The sequence below is a fragment of the Curcuma longa genome, chromosome 4 (genome assembly GCF_044706935.1).
Source record: "Curcuma longa cultivar G26 ecotype Majalengka, Jawa Barat chromosome 4, ITB_CL_G26_1.1, whole genome shotgun sequence".
Taxonomy (NCBI): domain Eukaryota; kingdom Viridiplantae; phylum Streptophyta; class Magnoliopsida; order Zingiberales; family Zingiberaceae; genus Curcuma; species Curcuma longa.
In genome coordinates, this window is record NC_133864.1 from 2,986,999 (window position 1) to 3,007,262 (window position 20,264).

The 20,264-nt window shown below is 36.3% G+C and overlaps 2 protein-coding genes across 3 annotated transcripts; both read left to right on the top strand.

Moving 5' to 3' along the window:
* The first annotated feature begins 6,816 nt into the window (after positions 1-6,816).
* On the top strand, positions 6,817-13,914 carry LOC141827390 (uncharacterized). 2 transcript variants are annotated; one of them, XM_074714619.1, is made up of 7 exons: positions 6,817-7,242; positions 8,395-8,592; positions 11,058-11,174; positions 11,280-11,429; positions 12,280-12,332; positions 12,709-12,767; positions 13,602-13,820. In XM_074714619.1, exons 1-6 carry the CDS (start codon positions 7,021-7,023, stop codon positions 12,719-12,721), a joined length of 753 nt encoding a protein of 250 aa, XP_074570720.1. In that variant the 5' UTR covers positions 6,817-7,020; the 3' UTR covers positions 12,722-12,767; positions 13,602-13,820. The 2 variants fall into 2 exon arrangements, with proteins under 2 accessions (XP_074570720.1, XP_074570719.1); XM_074714618.1 differs by lacking the exon at positions 12,280-12,332 and having other exon boundaries at positions 13,602-13,914.
* Positions 13,915-15,437: 1,523 nt separating this feature from the next.
* On the top strand, positions 15,438-19,263 carry LOC141826481 (RAP domain-containing protein, chloroplastic). Its single transcript, XM_074713732.1, has 4 exons — positions 15,438-15,583; positions 15,904-17,722; positions 18,101-18,183; positions 18,931-19,263. Exons 2-4 carry the CDS (start codon positions 15,910-15,912, stop codon positions 19,021-19,023), a joined length of 1,989 nt encoding a protein of 662 aa, XP_074569833.1. The 5' UTR covers positions 15,438-15,583; positions 15,904-15,909; the 3' UTR covers positions 19,024-19,263.
* The last annotated feature ends 1,001 nt before the right edge of the window (positions 19,264-20,264 follow it).

Below are 20,264 nucleotides of genomic sequence, written 5' to 3' on the forward strand. Positions count from 1 at the left end.
AATTGAATAAAACTGGTTTGGGTCAAACCAGAGGTCGTTTGGTTATTGAATCTAGCGAACCAAGATTGAACTCGGTTTGCTACAGTAGCAGTACCGGTTTGCTATAGTATTTTGGATTAAATCTGGTTCAGCCCAAACCCTAATTCTTCTACCTCTGGTTTACGCCCGTAGCCACATCCTGCATCCTCCCTTCCGCGCGATAAAAATAGAGGAAGCCCAATCTTGATCGTGAGTTGGCTGTCCTCTGCCCTAATCGCATTTCTTCCATGAAATCGCTCGTCCACCGCCAGAGATCAAGGGAAAAGGTGAGTATTGAGGGAGATCGAACGCTATCAACCCTAATCGCACAATCTCGAAAATTGTTTCCGGTCATTGGATAGGCTATCCGAATGCTATCAACCTACCTCGGTCATCTGACGATCGTATACCATCTTCTCGTAAGCTTGTAAAGCTTTCGAAGAATTTTCCATTGACGTTGGAAATGTTTCCGACTATTTGTCCTATATCGGCGGTCAATGATTGACCACTAAAAAACTACATCGGGAATACGATTTCTGGTGATAGTTAGAAAGCCCCGGAACGATCCCAAACGTTTCATCATCGATCATCGACTAGTACCGAAGAAGATAACGTGACTCATGGCTTCCAAAGCCGTCTAGATGAGAGCTTAGCGTGGATCACTAGTAGAGACGGGACTCCGACAAAGACCGCTTGATTGATGTCAACACGGCTCAACGTCATCATCCGCAAGGTACCCATTTAGAATAACTTATTATTCTACAAATTTTAATTTTCTGTCATGCCTTGTACATGTTATTTCCTTCTTTGCATGTGTGTGTTGTGTAATAATTAGTCTTCATTATTTATTTATTTCCGCTGTGCACGTTTGTGAAACGTGTAAACATGCACATTACACCGGGACGATCCAAACATTTAGTTGTTAAAATTCTAATTTTTTATGCTTTAGATATAAGAAAAGAGGACGTGAGGTTGGCCCCTCTAGGACCCCAGTACTGACCGTAAGTTTCCTACAGAGGAACTTAGGATTAGATTTGACTTACTGTCATTTGTTCCATTGCACTCTAGTACATCGATAGGACATTTTTTGCTCGATCATGCATTCCCTCGGTTGAGGTCGTAGAGCATTATGACCTTCATCAACTAGTTTATTGTACTACTCTGATTAACACGGGTATGTGTGTCGAGTTGTACAATAACCTAGTTCAGGTTGATGACCTGACCTACTCCACCCGAGTTAGAGGGATGGACATTATCATATCACCCACCGTCATTAGTACTTTTCTAGCTAGGACTCCACCCATCCCAGTGCTCATTTCTATGTTACCCATCCAGAGATGTACTTTTGGGGATCCCTACTCCCACATTACATAAGATCTCATGCACATATATTGCTTAGGAAGAGCATGTTCCCACTGTGGTCCAGTTCTCCTTCGTTAGACTTAGGGTACAAGACTATGTCATGTATAGGATGATAGTTAATTGCATTCTATCACTAACCACTAGGGGCATCGTTGTGATGCGACCGTTCCACACTTTTCTGCTTTATGTATTCATACATAGACTAGATATAGACATTGGTCTCCATATGTTTAATACCATTATTTTTGTATCCTCAGTTACCACCAGCAGGAGGGTTCATATGCCCTACTGTCACATTTTGACTGGGTTATTAGCATCACTAGGGATTGATGTCACTGATGGTGATATCACACCACCTAGTGAATATGACATATTAGGAGTAAGAGAATTTAGCCTCAAGAAAATGAATATAAAATAAACCAAAGTATTGTGCATGTGACATCAAAGTTGATTCAAGAAGTCCGTTGCACAATCAAATGACGACCACAAGATCAAGACGAGAACCGATCGAAACTATTCAATCCCCCCCCCCCCCCCCCCCCCCCCCCCCCCCCCCCCCCCCCTCTAACCTCGCACGGGTCCTAATAAATACCCTTAATGATGATGGATTGTTAATGGATTTCAAATCTAAGGTATACAATGGGTGTGATCCTTGCTGAATTAAGGTGAAAGAGGGAATCTCATCTCATCTCATCCGAGAGAAACTACAGACACTCCTGTCGTAATGCCAATGGAAGATCTCTCCTATTGTCGCGGCATCTTCATTGTCTAGGGCATCCGAACTTAAAATCATGATGACATCTTTAGATTCAAGTTCGGTTTATAATTTTTCACATTTATTATTGTATGCTATGAATCTCTCCATAATTTAAAAATCCAATCATCCTGTTTAATACATAAATCAGTATGGTTCATTCAGTTTTCTGTCATTTTTTCTCCGCCTGCACTATCATTATTCTTCAAATATTTATATTTTTGTCTCCTCTCAATTTTCAAGCATTTGTAATTGTTGTCTTAGCATTCATGTCAAAGTTATTTTGGACTCACCTAAACCTATAAAAATAATTTTAAAAAAACTAGCTTTTTTAGACCTTTCTGATTGTCATTTAGATTTTTCTTTTAAAACTTTCAGGTTCATCTAAAAGTTTGACCAAAATTGATTTATTGATATATATTAATCAAACTTCACAAATAAACCTTTTATTTTAAAAATAGATAGACTTGTTGGACAATCTTTGTCGAGAGCGTCCAGTGATCGAGTCACTGAGTGACCGAGACATCGAGTGCTGAGACGCCGAGTAGCCGAGTGCTAAGACATCGAGTACCGAAACGCCGAATGACTGAGACGCCGAGTGGCCGAGACGTCGAATGGGCGACAGGATGATGTCCAAGGACGGATCTAGGAATGAGAGGTGGGTTGGGTTGATCTCAAGTTGGCCGAGCCCGTCAAGAGGTCCAAGTTCATTTCATGCAAGCATGTTATCATCTCACTTTTTCCCATATTTTATCTATTTTTAAATTTTTATTGAATGAATTTTTTCTTTATTTATGAAATTATTAAATTAATTTACCAGTATTAATTTACCGATAATTATATAGATAATAATAAAAAAGGTTGAAGTATAACTCTGGATAGCCCATACGTGCATCCATCCCTAAGAAGGAAGGAAAAGATCAGAAGAAGTTGGCGTGTGGAGGCTTGTGCATGAAATAGTGGGAGTGAGATTGCGTACGTGGAAGAGAATAAAAAGAAAAAAAAGAGAATTTTTCTTAAAAATTTCTTAACTCATTTTAAATTAATCGAACCAATTTAATCCAATTAAATTTGAAGTATAATATTTGATTAATAGTTAAGAATAAAATATTTATGAAAATTTAAAAAAAATAATTTTAATGAACAATATTAGATTAGAATTCAATATTATATTATTTAATTATTTTTATTAATTTAAAATTTAAGTCATGCAATGTAGATGGAGTCATGCAGGCTGGGCTATAGCCCAGGATAGCCCTTGCATGGCTCTGTCTCTGATGATGTCGAGACCTGTGTTCAACGCAATTTTCTTAAAATATATTTGTCCCCTCTTAAGTGCTTTAGAAGGTGATGGACGACTATTTCCTAGGATACAACGACAAAATCGGAGAAACGATCAAGCACAGATCATTCCTGACGAACTGATTACACCCAAAGGCTATCACCACCGGAGAGGGGAAGCAGAGGAAAGGAAAGCAACGATTGAGAAAAGAAAAACAATGATTCTTTTTCTCACATCGCTGCCTCTTTTATAACCTTGAAACATATCTCCCATTAATTATATAATCAACATCAAGTAATTAACTCTCGTCCGTTTCACCACAGTCACCGTTACAAAAATGGAATAGGATGGTAAAATGTTGGTTGATCTGCTTGGACAAATTATGCCCCGACCAACATACATTCGATGCACGCAGGTCGCACTCGCACACGAGTCACCTTGCAGTTAGTGCAATCCAGATCCTGGATTTGCACACCTACATACCACACGTGAGAGAAAGTCTCTCTCTATGCATTTGTTCACAATATCAATGTTTGTAATACATTATAAACCAACTAAGTTACTCCTCAACTACTAATATGGGATGAAACTCCGCCATATGAGGATCTTCTCCTTCCTTCCATTCTCTTATTTTCATTCACATTTCCAACAAGACTATCTTCTCCTAATTCACCAATCGAATAAATTCGAAACATAATTTATATACGTTCAAAATATTTATTTTTATTAGGAATATTTGAATTTTAATGTTTTTAATTATTTTTTAAATATTTTACCACTGTATTGACCCGAATATTTTTTTTGAAACTTCTTTAGGTCCACTAAAAGTTTGACCAAAATTGTTATTTAAAATTATATTATTCAAAATTCACAAATAAACACTCTATTATAATTCAAAACTATTACATGGATCTAAACTAGATAATTTTTAAAAATAAATACTCTGTTATTATATGCTCTTGTCTGTATTATTAAGAGGCCATATAACAGTCATGACTAAACTTGATATGTGGATCTAAATCCGTCAAATTTCCAAAATAAATCTTCTCTTGTGATCACTGGAGTTTTAAAGTCGTTCTATGCTCTCATTTTCTAGTTTTGACTAATTCCCAAAATAAACTTGTTGCGCTGGATTTATGAGCATAGATCTCACTTTAAAAGGTAGAATCCACCACTCCAGTGGTCCCACACGATCAGTCCCACGATCATCTGTGAGGAGGTAAATCAAAAAGCTGCAGCTGGCCACTACGGGGAGGGCATTGCCTCGACTTCTTCAAGATTCGATCCTTGTCCACTTCAATAAGTCTGTCTCGTAGATGAATTTATGTTTGATGATTGGCAATTCACTTCTATTAGTATGTTTGTTAGCAACCACACCTAGAAGCCTAAAATGACGGCTAGGGGTCTCCCAGGGCTTAGTGGGATGGTAAAAGGTAGGATGCATTCTCAAATAATCAGAGTTCAATTCTCACATAAGATACACCTACGACGATTGAACTACTAGTGATATTAAGTCGTCACATAAGAGTCATCACGCTTTCTAAATTTACTTGGTGGGCAAAATATGAGACCAGACCTGGATCGATATTTCTTATAATACGGCTTACATGGCTAAGGAGAAGGCTCTTAAGTCGATTGGATCTCTTCAATCGACTAGATCTATAATCCAATTGATTAGAAATATGAGCAATTACTTAAATAAAATTTTGGACAATTGCATATAGAGCCATTGGCTACCCAATAAATTACTTTTCCACGAGCAATTGGAGCATGTTCTATATATGGAGCATGTTCTATATAAGCTTTGAAGGTTGTTTGATGCCCCTAGAGCATAGCATAGTTGATTCCGAGGAGGTAGACAGGTCGGATTAGACACGGGTTAATTCTCAGGGATTTCATTGTCTTGAAGTATGATCTCTCTCCTGAGGGTTTATTGTGTATTTGATTTACCTATCTGTATTTTGCAGTGTAGCCGACGATACTGTATTGCTTGACGTGAACGAAATCATGTTTTGTTGTATTCAAAAGTTGTTTGATTTATTACGAGTGCACGTAATTATTTATGAAATTTTAGCGACTAAGCACTCAATCTAAACAATATGAAGGTCTTACTAATCGAAGTGAACGCTTTCTCTCAACAAACTCTAACTCTTCTCTTTTTTGTTCTTATTTGTATATCTTTTAAGAGCAAAACTGATTCGAGCTCCTAGTTAAGAGAGACTCTGGAATTGCAAAAGTGATTCATCTTTTAACATTGATAGATCATGAAATGAAATAGAAGCAACGCCACGGGTTATGATTGGTAAGAAGATGGGACGGGCTCATTAAATAATGATGATTTAAATCTCACTTAAGGTGTATTACATTTAGAAAATTTAAAAAATTTATGATGCTAGACCGTCCGTCAGGATTCATTTGTACTTTTCGATTTATCTTGATAATCAAATAAAAATTTATGTGAGATTTATCTTTAAAATTAATCGGATTGTAAAAGTTGAATAAAAATTTCATGTAAAATAGAAGTGAGGATCTTGATAATCAAAGAAAATTTTATGTGAGATCAAATCAATTATCTTTAAAATTAATCAGATTGTAAAAATTGAATATCTAAATTATCATGTAAAATAGAAGTGAGATTTCAAACCAAGTAAAATCATCTTATTAGTGTTGCATTACATGTGGCACACTAGCAATCTAGCAGTCGTTAATTTGAGTTAGACATGTTGTATTAGTCCACTCGTCAAATAATTTAAGTAGATTAGATTGGTATTTTATCAACTAATTTTAAGATGAATCTAAGTTGCCCGCTTAGTCCGCGACCTGTGCGGGTCAGCCCGTGGTGAGATTGGGTTGGCTCATAGATTTTTTTTTCTTCTAAAATTTAAAATAAAAATAGAAAATTAAATGGGTTCGTGGCTTAATCCATCTAATCCGTAACCGAAATATAAAAATTTCAACCTTATTTATTTATTTATTTTGTAGGCTTATAGGTTAGCCCGTCTAATCCACAACTCGACTTGAATTAGGTGGGTTGGAGATTTCCTAATTCACCCAAGATAGCGGGCTAACCTGCCCGCCTATCATATAATAAATTTCTGATTGGTTGACCTATCCCGTAAGTCATGTTTGATCCGTTTGATCGCACTACCTACGAATACATATTCTTGAATTATTTGTGTATATTGCAAGATAAATCTTATTTTTAGGGACCTATCAATTGTGTGTATATTGCAAGATAAATCTTATTTTTAGGGACCTTTCGTTATATTCGAAACCGAAAAGGTGTAAAGTAAAAAATAATAATAATTACATTTTCAATTGCATCCTGCTGCTTTATGATTCGTGCACAAATATATAGCCGATGAAGAATAGAAAAGATCCGTGTGGAGCTCTTCCTCTCCTTGACCACACCACGCCTATCACTTCGCTTCTCGAGCCTCTCCTCTCGTGAGCGAGCGAGCGAGCGAGCCCAGAGGCGACGGTGCGAGGCGGCTTTGGGTTGAGGATTGGCGAACGGAGGAGGAGGAGCGCTCGCTCGCGAGCCCAGAGGCGACGGTGCGAGGCGGCTTTGGGTTGAGGATTGGCGAACGGAGGAGGAGGAGCGATGGTTTCGTCTTCCCCTCCCTTGGGTTTCATCTTCAAGGCTCCGAACCCGGGTATTTGTCTGCCTCCGCCGGCGCTCGCCCCCGGACTCGGCGGATTGGGCGGTTCTTCTCGAATCCCTATGTTTTCCAAGCCGTCCGTCCGTGCTTCTCTCGATTCGTCATGGGTTGGAATCGAAAGGTCGACTCGTTCATATGGAGCTCTCCGTCCTGGAAGAAATATTGTAATCTCTTAGCTCGCGAATCGAAAATTTTGTTTCAAATGCCTTTTTCGTTAGTTGTTTTACTTGTAGATGGATTGATCGTCCTCGGGATATGTTATCTAGGAAAATCTTTTTGATAAACTGATTTGGATTGTTCTGGTAGCATCGACCCCAATAAAGTACATGTCAAACCGCCCTTTGTAGATCCGAATTTAGTGCATTTAGAATGCAAAATTACCTGCACTATGAACCGCCCGATAGTCCCGTTGTAGAAAAATACACACAAGAGAGCAATATAATATGTTCAGTCCAAGCTTACTCCAATCGAGAGAAATTATGTCTATATAATATGAGAGATCTGTAAATCCTCCCTTAGACTTTCTCTCAACATCAATGGAAAATCTCACCTCCAGTCCTCTCTGGACAACACAAGCTCTCCCCTTGAGAAGAAAATCCTCCTCTCTACAAGCAATTTGGTATCCCACAGTCACTATACACACTTGAAGACATGCTTTAGGTTATAGAATGCACCCAAGGTGACTACAAAATCTATAGCCAACTTGTTACAACTTACATGCAAACAAATTTCCACTGGAAGAAACTTCATAAATAGGATTTTAAGTCTGCTTGGTTGTAGATGAGCCAGCTTTGTCAGGCGCTGCTGGGAAGCTTCTTGCTGGACCGAGCTGGCCGAGCATTCTAGCTATCTATTGGCCCAGCATTCTAGCTATCCCGGTGAATGGACTACTATTCTTCAGAGATGGTACTGATATTTGTTAGTTATGCTTGTTGAATTGTTGATCCTTGTTTATTTAAATGGATGAAAAATTTGAATAACATTTATAAGTTAATTGGCCCAATCCTCTTTTTTACATTAACATAAACTGATTGTTGGAAGCATGTAATGGAGGAGGGTCAATGGTGGATTATTAGTCTGGTAATGGATTCACATGGTAAAATAACCCTTTTTTCTCTGTGGTGCAACAATAACTTTGATTTATAAAAGATGATTTATAACTCTTTCTCCAAATGTTGCTTGAATATATACATTTATACCTCTTAAGTCTAACATGTCTATCCTTTCATATTCTTAAGTAAAAAAAGAAAAATTCTTTGCCATTCACTAATTGTTTACTAACTGGACATTTTTCTCCTCTTTGTTTGACCGTATAGGAACATTGTGGTTTTACTACAGGAGATAATGATGATGGAGATAATTGGAGTATTGAACAGAGAGATGGTTTATTTTCATCTGGGTCATCTGAAGAAAGTGGTCTCCAAATTCCAACTCAAGCGCAGACTCTTGTTGAAGGTTCAGCCACAGTGGTTGTTTCGGAGTACAAATCAACTCCAGATATTGATTATCTAATGGTAGTGCCTTAAACAAGTCGAAACTTTGATTACTTTAAAACAACAATATATCTCTAAAGATTATCTGTTTTTTATGCTTAATGTTTTACTTCAATATATCTAGTTTTTGGATGGTCAACTCTACATTAAACTTTAATCATGTATCTAATTTTCAAGGCTGTCAAATCAAGGCCCGTCTTGTGAATTGTATAGAATCATAAAGTTCATATTAAAAATATAAAATATTAAGAAAGAATTCTATTTATGCAGTATAGTTTTAATTCAGTGATAGGACCAAAAATAGCAAAATTATAAATTTTCTTCCATAAATCAAACAAAAACGAGCAATTCTATAAGGTTGAATAAAATTTGATTGACCATTTGTTAGAATTGCTGTGCTTAGTGTGTCTTGTCAATTTTTTTAGAGTTAAAAGTTGGATTAAAGGAAAAGATTGACTGCTACTGAAACTTAATAAGTTTAATTAAAAAAATGTCTCATGGCCATGCAATCATCACATCTCTAAGAACTTAAGGGCTTGTAAACAGATTACTAAAGTGACTCCGATGCAGAACTAACGAATCTTGTTTTTAATGTTCTCGAAAGTGAATTTCTTTTCTAGCCTTATATGGGATTCACAATCTCTAGCGTGTGATGTTTCGTTTGAATTATGGATAGGCAATGCTCGATTATCTTTTTTTCTTCCAAAATTGGTTATTAGTTGAATAAGTATTCGACTTAGACTATGATATTAGATGGAAGTGTAGTGACTCGAGGAGCGAGTAAGGTAAAAAAATGAACCAGAAAGGGCTTTTACTCTGTAGTTGTTCTTTCCAAATGAAATGTGCTTACCTTCCTCTCCTTCTAGTGATTCAAATACATAAGCATTCTAGGCAATGGATAGATATAAGAAAGGAGACTGACCACCAGATGGCTGATGACTAAACTGTGCGATTTCACCTTTTCTTGTTGCGAAAAACCAATGGTTCGTTTGGGATTCATTCTCAATCATCTGATGAAGGGAATTCACCTTCATAGGACAAAGCAGCCTATGATGCAGCTATGTTTAAACACATAAAAAGTTTATGCAGCTTCTTTGTCTAACATTCCTTAGCATACTTAGTAGCAGCTTCGTATCCACAGGGACATTAGAGTAGTTCTTTGGCTTATCCCACAACTCCTTTAGCTTGGAGTTATAATCTGTCATCGCCGTCATCTCGTCTTAGAGTGGTGATGATGGCCTTCTTCTGGTGGACTCAAAGAATGTTACCTTGGGAGGAATTCTCCTTCAGATTGTCCCATAATATTTCCACCTCCATAAGGATAGGAAATACTCTTATGGAGTCTTTCCTTCACAGAGTTGGACATCCATGCAACCACGAGAGCATTACAAGATCACACCTCATACTCCGGAGTATTCTCCTCTAAACCCATCATGGAGACACGAACTAAAATGACTTCAAGGTTCGTTGGCAAATTGAGAAATAATGGGAAAGGAGAATTGAGGATCTTTTTTCATTATCCACGGTCAATTATCTTTTCTCTCCCACAATTTAAGACTATGATACTATGTAAATTTAGAGGATTTAGGGAGAGAAGCAAGAATACAAATTGACAAAATGGCAGAAATGAAGGAAGAAAGAAATGAATTAGTAACAGATTAATTGGAACTTCTAATTTGTTCCTTTGCATTACATTCCTCTCTTTATATAGAGATCAACGTCAATGAGAATGACTGCTGACATTCCAAAAGGGTTGCCACTTTACCAAAATTTACTATGTTCTACAATCAAAAGAAGTTGCTATCATTACTATAGACAAAGACAAGTTTCAGTATGCACAATGCATTTTTGACAACTTTTGCTATTCTAATAGTCTTTGTGGTCATTTTGTCCAATACTATGTTACAAAATTTTCTTTTGCTATACATCTTGACTTTGAGTCTTAACTCTCCAATCTTTATACTTTTATCCTATAACATGAAATTCATCCATTATTTTATGATTTTGATTTAATTTTTTAATGTATTGATTTTAATTTAATTTCTTATTAGCTTATATTTTACCTTTAATAGATTAGATTTAACCTCTAATGAGTTTTCATTTAATGTTCAGAATCGTATAAATAAAAAAATTTGTATCAAATTGTATAGAATCAAATCGAATTGTCCTGTCTCTTTAGTGTTTTCAGTTACGGTTCATATGTAAAGTTCATATTGTTTTACTATATGAATTGTAATATATCATATGATATAGATCATTAATTGTGTAATTCTGAAAGTGGAAACAATGACAAGCTATAGGTTATTCCTCTATGCCATTGTCGACTAGATTCATACATTGAATACAGACTGTTGAATTGGAGGAAGCTTAGTAGCTTACAGGTCCTAGCTGAATTTTTGCCATGCATGTTCTTGCCATCCTATCATGGAGTTGAGGGAAAATAAAATGTTATGGTTTTGCATTCTAATGTTGATAATGTTTTCTAGGAGCTTTTGGCTATTCAACAGCAAGGACCCAGACCAATCGGATTCTTTGGGACACGTAATATGGGGTTCATGCATCAGCAGCTTATTGAGATTCTCAGCTATGCCATGGTTATAACTGTAAGGTCTTCTCATGACTGCTGTTTCGTGCTATCTCAGGTTTTCTCCAAATTTCATGTCACTCAAGTGATCTATTAATTCCTGAACTTTATAATTCCACTGCAGAAGAACCACATTTTTACTTCAGGAGCTTCTGGGACTAATGCAGCTGTTATCAGGGGTGCTTTAAGAGCAGAGAGGCCAGAGTTGCTCACTGTGATCTTGCCCCAGAGCCTGAAAATGCAATCACCTGACAGTCAGGAGTTGTTAGCTAAGGTAAGGCGTGAGATGCTCATTTTTCACTCATGTATCATTCTTATATTTTCTTGTTTCTCCCTGCATGCTTTTTGTGCCTTCCCAATATGTTTGCATTTCTTGCAAAGTTCCTAATTGTTTTTGTAACTTGTAAAAGGATTCGCTATCAAAATGTGGCAAATATAAACTTTTCAGTTTTTGTCAATCTTAGTTTTTACAATCTATCTTGCTGTTTGATTAAGATAATAAACTCTATCTTTATTGTATAAGGAGTTCTAATTTGGTATATTTACCTTATTGTTTAGCACAACGGCAACGCAAATGACTTCTGCAAGTATAAAATTTAGAAAATGTTCGTCTTAATTGGATTGAATTTCATTGACAAGTTTCAAATTTGGTTAGGTTTCTACATATTCCTTAAGATTAGACCATTAGGAATGGATTCAACTTAGTTTTCTTTTTATATAGAAATACTCTTACACCTCCCTTCTGTTTTGCATGGAATATGACCTGGTAATTCGACAAACATTGTGTCGCTCCAAGAGAATTTGGAAAAGAATGTTGTATTACATTATGGCACTCCTACAATCATCTTGACTAAGTTGATAATTTTTCTTTCCTTTTAATTCATAAATGCATCTACTTTGATTTTTAGCTAAACTTAGTGCTGGCCTATCTTCTACCACGCTACAGATCTTCAGTTAGCATACCAGTAACTTTGTCTCTTTCCTTCTCATTTCCAAGAATAGGAAGTTACACACAATAAAAGTTCATTAGATGCATTGTAGCATCTTTGCTGCATTACTATTAATTTGTTTCATACTCTAACTTCCTCTATGAGCAATATACATTAATCCATAGTCCGTTTTAGGATGTGACGACTTGTAAGCACTTTTATGGTAGCCCGCCCTTCCTGAAATGCAGGTATATTTTAGGCATTCTCTTCAACCTTTCTCCTAAGTCTTTTTGATTCTACATAACCAAGTCTGTAAATTGTTTTGTTTTCTATTTTTGGTAACTTAATGCATTGCTTGAAGTGATGTGGCACTTAAATTATTGATACAGTTTATTAAGTTAATTACAAATTCAAGTAAATAGATTAATCAGCACCCTTATCTTCCATGTCAAAATAACATGGTATATCATGACAGAGCATAATTTAAGTGCTGGAAATATTTCTACTGAATCATTTTGAACATATTTTACTGCTTAAGCGATTTTTTTTTGCAGCTTCTTACATTTATTGTTTGATTGAATATTGACGTTGATATTATTATTGTATTTATTCAATATTTTTTAGGTTCAAAATCTGATCGAGAAACCTGAAAATGATCAGTTGCCATTAATTGAAGCTAGCAGGTTTGTCTCGACTATGTTTCCTTACATAAACATTTCATTAACCTGCCCTTTATTTTTTTAAGTTTTTTGTTGATTGCACTGATTCAGGAAATTTAGTAACAATTCACAAATACAGATCATTTTAATACGAACCAAAAAAATTGCAGTCTGATTCCCTTTTTGCCAAATCGTTAAACCAACCGATTGATTCACATTCCGCTACATTTGCTGAAAATGGTCATATTTCTGTTGTGAAAATATTAACAGTACAAATTCCTGTAGATTATTCTATAGCATTGACAATATTAATTCAGATCAGTGCCGTCGTATATTGACAGGAATATACTACATCTACTCTATAGCATATCAGGTCTTAACCAAAGACTCTATCACTGGTGCTATTCGTATCTCATTTAGATTAATTTTTTAAGCCTGTACAATTGGATATGCTAAAAGCATATTTGTTAATACTTGGTATGTAATGGTAAATTAGCTTTTTTGTTTGTGTTGTTCGTCGGAGTGTTACATTGATTAGGTTATAGTAAAAGATGCACATCAATAGGGTGAGAAGATTTTGCATAATCAGACAATGCATCGAATCTCAAATTTTCACTTTTGTTTTTTATCTTGCAAAATCCATTGTTCAGTTGAGATACCAGAAACCTAAATAACTAACTCGATAGCGCATAAATTGTAATTTTCTTTTTCGTATCTCTCAAAGAAAAATGCATTGGTACTGATGCTTCTGTTAATCGATTCCATTTGCAAAACCGAAAGGCGACTGACTTAGATTGTATGATAATTTCTTGTCCAGAAATGGAATTGTTCTAATGTTTTTGTTTATTTCAACAACAGGCTGTGCAATATGGATATCTTATCAAAGGTACAACAAGTGATATGCTTTGCATTTCACGACAGCAAATTGCTCATGGAAACATGCCAAGAAGCCAAGAAACTCCGAAAAATTGTGACTCTATTTTATCTCGATTGATCTCCATGGTCGGAACACATTTTAGTATATACTGTCTATAGGATGGCAGATGAGAGTCATTCAATTCTTCTTTTTTCTTCCTACTCCAGTGTTTAATAGGTAGTTGGTTCTTTTCGGCGCAAAAGGAATTACTTGTTGCTTTTCATTCTTAGTAGAAAAAATGAGTCGTCAAGGAAACGATGTGTCGGTATCGAATACACACGGTATCGAATACTGTCTCTGAATTTTGCACAGCAGAATTAGCAACTAATGAGATGCTCTTCAGGAGGTAAATGTTTCTTTCAGCAGTTATTCTTGATCATTCTAAACCTGCCCTGATTTCGACTAGTTTACGCGCAGATCTAATCGGAAACTGTGTCGTGGTGTGGTCGAGTTACAACAGTAGGTGGGATGGACTCGACAGGAGTTCTTTGCTGAAGGAGCTCAAATTCGATGCAAAGGTTTGAGTCGAGTAGTCCAAATGTTTTCATCGAGATTTCTTTTGTTTCCAAAATAACTCAAACCTGTCGTAACTAGTAGGATCGCCATGAATACGAGTCTTAGGTAACTCATCGGTCCGATACAAATCTAATTTGGTTGGTGTTGTTATGATATTAGAAGAATCCATACCGAGTAAAATGGAGATCAAATCTTAAGTTGCAAAGCATACTGAAAGTAAAGTATTACTTAAATGAGTGATTCGAGTTCGAGCATCATTATCGACTTGTTAAGTTATATAGGTTATCGACGATATAATTCGGTGTCGTTAGGGAGGGCATATCTTTACGGAAAGAACTGAAATGAACTTTTGTCTACTCAAAATGTTAAATTGTATTAGAGTTATGCTAATAGAGAACAAAGAAGGAACGCTAGCTACCATGAAACCTCAGGTTCTGAGTGAAACGATACAACAAATCCATACAGCCATGGAAAGGCAGATGCCTTCCTTAATCTCCTGTTTACTTCAAAGGATGGAAATAAAAATTAAGACTTTTTGAGGAAAATTTTTCAACGTTTATGACTAAGAGCACCTCCGACGCGCGTTCATCGGGGGTGTTATAACATCCCATGCCAATGTAGGGGTTTAAAGCACTTGAACGCGTTCAAGTGCTACGGGGTGGGCCAGCCTGGTCCACACCGCATGTATTTTTTTTATTTTTTAAATAGATTTATTAAACGATTAATTTTAACCGTTATTAACGGTTAGTTTTAATTTTTATTAAAAAATTATAAATTTTAAAATTAAAAATTAAATAAAATGGTTAATTTTTTAATAGCTATTTTAAGATGATTGAATGGATGATTGAGACTCATAAATAATGAATGTTAATGTTAAAAGAAATGTGGATGAAAGAGATATGTTGTTATAATAAGTATGTGGCAATAGACTCTGTACTTTTTAATGATTGTGGATCTCTATTATAAAATAATGAATACGTGGATTTAAAAAATCATCTGTGGATTATTTTTTTTAATATTATTTTATTCATTTAAATTGGATGGAACGATGTTTCTTTCGTCTCTCAGAATTTTTTTTTTTAATTTTTTCATGCTATTTAGGATTTAAGATTTTAAAATTTTGATTTTAGATTTTAAAATTTAGAATTTAAAATTTTTTAAAATTTTATTTCCCAAACTGAAGGAGCATTTTGAAATTTCCCATATTTATTTTGGTGTCCTGGCTAATTGACCGGCGGCCCTTCGCATAATTTAATTATCTTATCCTTCGGTGGCTTCGTTGCTTAGCGCCGCCTTCTCCTCGCCGTCGGCCGTCAGCTTGTGGCCTCGGAACGGAGTCGCCGGCCGACCTCCTCTGACGAAGGCAGGAAATTTTGCCTCGCATCGTCGCTTCCCCTTCCTCGTCCAAGTCAGTTTCCTCCTCCAATTCTTCTTCCTCTTTTACTTCCTTTTTTTCTTCCCCTCTTGCGTCCGATTTCCGTCTGAGGAAGACGAGTCCATCTCGTCGGACTTGTTCTCGTTACCTTAAATTAATAACAGATTTTCAATAGATTAGATGTTGCAGCCCGATTATCCGGATAGTAGGGATTATTGTAGCTCTCAAAACCTTGACATGGAATGCAAATTGTTTAGTTGATTGCACATGATATTTCTTTGTAGCATACTAGTAGTTGGTTTCTTGGCATTGGTCTCTGGATGGCCTAAGATTTTGCATTTCTATATATGAAGGTTTAAATGGAGTCGCAATTCACCACACTTCTGGCAAGGCAATGCCTTGCTCCACCGCAGATTTCTGCAAAAAGCATGCAGACCTCCCCTTTCATGCTCAAGCCGATGTCTCTGAATAGAAAGATCTGTTCTTGTAGACTGGGAAGTGATTTGGCAGACAAGAATGGTGTGGATGACCAAAATGAGGTTAATTCACAGTGGCAATTGGAGTTCCTAGGAGAGATTCCTTCATCAAAGACTCAAATGCCTTTGAAGAAGGCCAGGGAAAGATCAAGTCTGCTGAATGATGCAGAGAACATGGATTGGTGCGTCAAGGCAAGGAAGATCGCATTGAGAGCAATTGAGGTGAGGGGCTTGACTAGTTCAATGGAGAAAATGGTGGTTCCAAAGAAAAGAAATAGGAAGAAAAAAGCCAAATCTAGCAAAAAAGAAAAGGAGATTAGTGGTAAAGATGCCTTCTTGGATGATCTGGAGGATGATGATGACCATGGTTCTACTGTAGTCTCTGAGGAAATTGATTTGGATGAATTGAATTTGAAAAGTGGCTTCAGTGGTCTTAGAGAGAAAATCAATACGGTTGCAGATGGGATGTTCGAGAAAAGGCGGATAAATTCGAGGGAGGAATTCATTGAGAAGTTATCACAGTTTACAGGAGCCTCAGATAGAAAGAAAGAGATTGCTTTGAACAAAGCCATTGTGGAGGCACAGACTGCTGATGAGGTCTTGGAAATAGCTTCTGAGGCTATCTCAGCAGTGGCAAAAGGCTTGAAACCTTCACCACTTACTCCACGAAATATTGCTACAGCTCTCCACCGCATTGCTAAGAACATGGAAAAGGTTTCCATGAGTAGAACTCATAGGTTGTCAATTGCCCGTCAAAGAGAGATGTCAATGCTCATTGGTATTGCAATGACTGTGCTACCAGAGTGCTCGGTGCAAGGGATATCAAACATAGCCTGGGCCTTGTCAAAGGTTGGTGGTGACCTTCTCTATTTGTCAGAAATGGATAGAATTGCTGAGGTGGCACTTTTGAAGATTGGCGATTTCAATTCGCAGAATGTTGCTAACACTGCTGGTGCATTTGCATTGATGCAACATTCTGCACCAGATCTCTTTTTCGCCCTATCTAAAAGGGCATCTGAAATAGTTCATACTTTCAGGGAGCAAGAGCTTGCTCAGTTCTTGTGGGCATTTGCTTCTTTAAATGAGTGTGCTGATCTTTTTCTTGACTCACTCGATGAGGCCTTCACAGATGCAGGCAGTTGGAAATATTTTGTGGAAGTAGAAAACTCACGTCAGCCAGAAATTTTAAATGCCAAGACTGAGGCAAGTGACCATGCTGAAAGTATTGTGAGCAACCATTTGGATTCATCTACATTGAGATTTAACAGAGGTCAGCTCGGAAATATAGCCTGGTCTTATGCTGTACTTAACCGAATGGATCGCCCATTCTTTTCCTGTGTCTGGACTTCTTTAAGCAAGTTTGAAGAGGGAAGGATCTCAGAACAATATAGGGAAGATATCATGTTTGCTACACAGGTTCATCTGGCCAACCAGTGTTTGAAACTTCAGTATTTGAATCTTGGCCTGTCACTGAGAAGTGATCTAGAGGAGAAAATATCGAGAGCAGGGAAGACTAAGCGATTCAATGAGAAAACTACTTCCTCATTCCAAAACGAGGTTGCTAGGCTTCTCGTAAGTACAGGTCTTGACTGGGTGAAAGAGTATGTGGTGGATGGATACACACTAGATGCAGTACTTGTCGACAGAAAGCTTGCATTTGAGATTGATGGACCGACACATTTTTCCAGAAACTTAGGCATGTAGCAATCACATTCTGAATTTACCAAAAAAAAACACCTCATATTCTTTTTTTTTACCAAAAAAATACTCTCTTTTCTTTCTGATTATACCCTTGTATTTCAAGTTTCTATCTACCCAACCACATATAAGATATCAACTGAAAATGTTGCCACAAGCTGATTTCAAGATCAGTTTATTGTCCATTGTTTGGTCCAAAGTAAGTTATTTAGACACCATTAGAATGTGAATATCTTAAAATGCATGTTTTGAATTTAAGGGAATAATTTTTTGATAAAGAAAAATATTCTGCTTTTAGGTAAATTCAGAATATGAATATGAAAGGTGTGATTTGTTGATTGCACTGAAAATTTAACTTGTCTATGTTGTTCAACAGGTACTCCTCTAGGCCACACTATACTGAAGCGTCGATATATTGTTGCTGCTGGTTGGAAGCTTGTTTCTCTTTCTTTCCAAGAGGTAAAATTTTCCTGATATTGTTTTTCGATGAAAATTTAATATTGTTTTATACACATTTGTAATCATGTATTCAGACTGTAAAATATATAGTGAGAGATTGATTTGGAGGAAGTTTATGAATGGGTTCCTCCATAGACTAGGAGCATCAACCTTCCTACATTTCAATGACGTTTTTGTTGAGATTAAGTGCCTTTATATGTAATGTGCAATAGTTATCTCATCCAAAATGGCGTGCTGCTTTCTGAATGAGTACATTTGTTTCTTCTTACTGACGGTTGAAAAGAAGTTGTGGTAGTCAGACCTCTTTTCGTCGTATATAAGGAGTTATTTTGATGGGGTTCTAAAAGCCAATATCCATTGCTTTAAGAGAAGAATGCACCACATAGATGTAGTCTTTTTGCTGTAAAATTTTGATCATGTTATGTCACAAAAGCTATAATGCAAAATCAGCTAGGGTTCTTAAAATCATACATCATTACCTTTTAAGTTCTTGCCTTCAGGGTTTGAGGTGATGTAGACAATAGTTCGGGGAATCTCTACGCTGTCTGCAAAATATTCTATTAATCACTCGCACTGGAAAAACATTCTGAAGAACTGGAAACATAGTCAATTGATCGCTCGTGCTGTGGTTTATATTTTGTTCACTTCACAGGAGTTTCTTGCCTGATTATATTTGTTCCTGTTCTTGACACCATGCCCTTGTCTTAGAATTGTTGGGTAATAACTGGAGCCGTTCTTGCCTTGCAGTGGGAGGAACTTCAAGGATCTTTTGAGCAGCTAGAATACCTCAGGAAGATTCTGGGCATCGACACGAACGATGGTCTTCAAGTGCCAACTTAGTTTCGACGTGAAAGAGAACCAGCTGTGTAGATAATACATACCTTGATGCTAGCAGTGATGTTCACTGAAGGCAAAAACATTGAGAGTGGCACTTGTAACATCTGTTCCCATCTGTTCCCATCTGGTTGAAGAATCAACCATTAGTAGGGCGAAATGGAATTGAATGTATCCTTGATGATATATTTTTTTTCTACGTTTGGACAATACAATTTGAGGTGAAATTGAATGATCTTTTTCAAAGAGGTGAAATATTTTCTTTGCTTGTGGAATATTAATGCTATCTATCATTTTAAATTGAAAATAATGAAATGAGAAATGATAAATGGTAGCGTGAAATTGTAGCATGACACTCACAATTGCATACAGTGGGTCCCACTGTATGTGTGAATGTCATGCTACCATTTTATGTTGTGTATCACCACTCTAATGAAATATATGAGTTGTGTAGGTTAGAAGGGTATGATGGAATGAATCAATAGGGAAAGTTGGGTGAACAGTTGGGAGCCATAAATTTTTTATTTTTTATTTTTAAAATCGGGTATTCAGTTTTTGTCAAATAACTAATCCAGAGATGGATGGTCCAATCTCACCATCAAGTAAATCAGAAAGCGCTAATGATTGTTTGCTTAGGTGTTTGGTTAATCGTTGGAGTGCTTGATCGCTGCAACAATCCCAGGGGGCAGATGGGTCGGACAAACAAAAACCAGTTAGATTGAAATGATAAGCTCAACTGGATGTGTTGGGTGAATCAAGTGGATTAGAAGGGTCAAGTGGGTTGTGCGGGTCTAGTTGTTCAAGATCTGTTAAAGACCAGACGAGTCAAATGAATGACAAATGAACTAAACAAAGAATCGAACATACCCAATAAGTGAGGAGGGGGCAACAATCTTTTTAAGATTGTGTTAATCATGTCATAAATAAATCATGACATTCAACTCAAAAAAACAAATTTAAGGTATAATATTAACTAAAGTTTCTAAAAAATTAAATAATATAAGAATTATTAATATTGATTAAAATGAATTATCTCCATAGGTTCATTTGTATCAATATATTTATATTTTTGGTTATTGTGTAATTTTTAGGGGTAAAAATTAAAAAGATATCTTTTTATTAGAATCATACAATGCGCTTCTTTTTCATTTATTATTATTGCATCCACCTCAATTTATTTTTATTTTAAAAAATAATTTTATTTCCAATAATATTATAATAGTTATAATCCATAATTATTACATAAT

Coding starts and splice junctions, on each gene's coding strand:
- LOC141827390 (XM_074714618.1), top strand. CDS start 7,021: ATGGTTTCGTCTTCCCCTCCCTTGGGTTTCATCTTCAAGGCTCCGAAC. Junction 11,175..11,279: donor GCTATGCCATGGTTATAACT/GTAAGGTCTTCT, acceptor ATTCCACTGCAG/AAGAACCACATTTTTACTTC. Junction 12,768..13,601: donor CCATTAATTGAAGCTAGCAG/GTTTGTCTCGAC, acceptor TTTCAACAACAG/GCTGTGCAATATGGATATCT.
- LOC141826481 (XM_074713732.1), top strand. CDS start 15,910: ATGGAGTCGCAATTCACCACACTTCTGGCAAGGCAATGCCTTGCTCCA. Junction 17,723..18,100: donor ACATTTTTCCAGAAACTTAG/GCATGTAGCAAT, acceptor GTTGTTCAACAG/GTACTCCTCTAGGCCACACT. Junction 18,184..18,930: donor TTTCTCTTTCTTTCCAAGAG/GTAAAATTTTCC, acceptor CTTGCCTTGCAG/TGGGAGGAACTTCAAGGATC.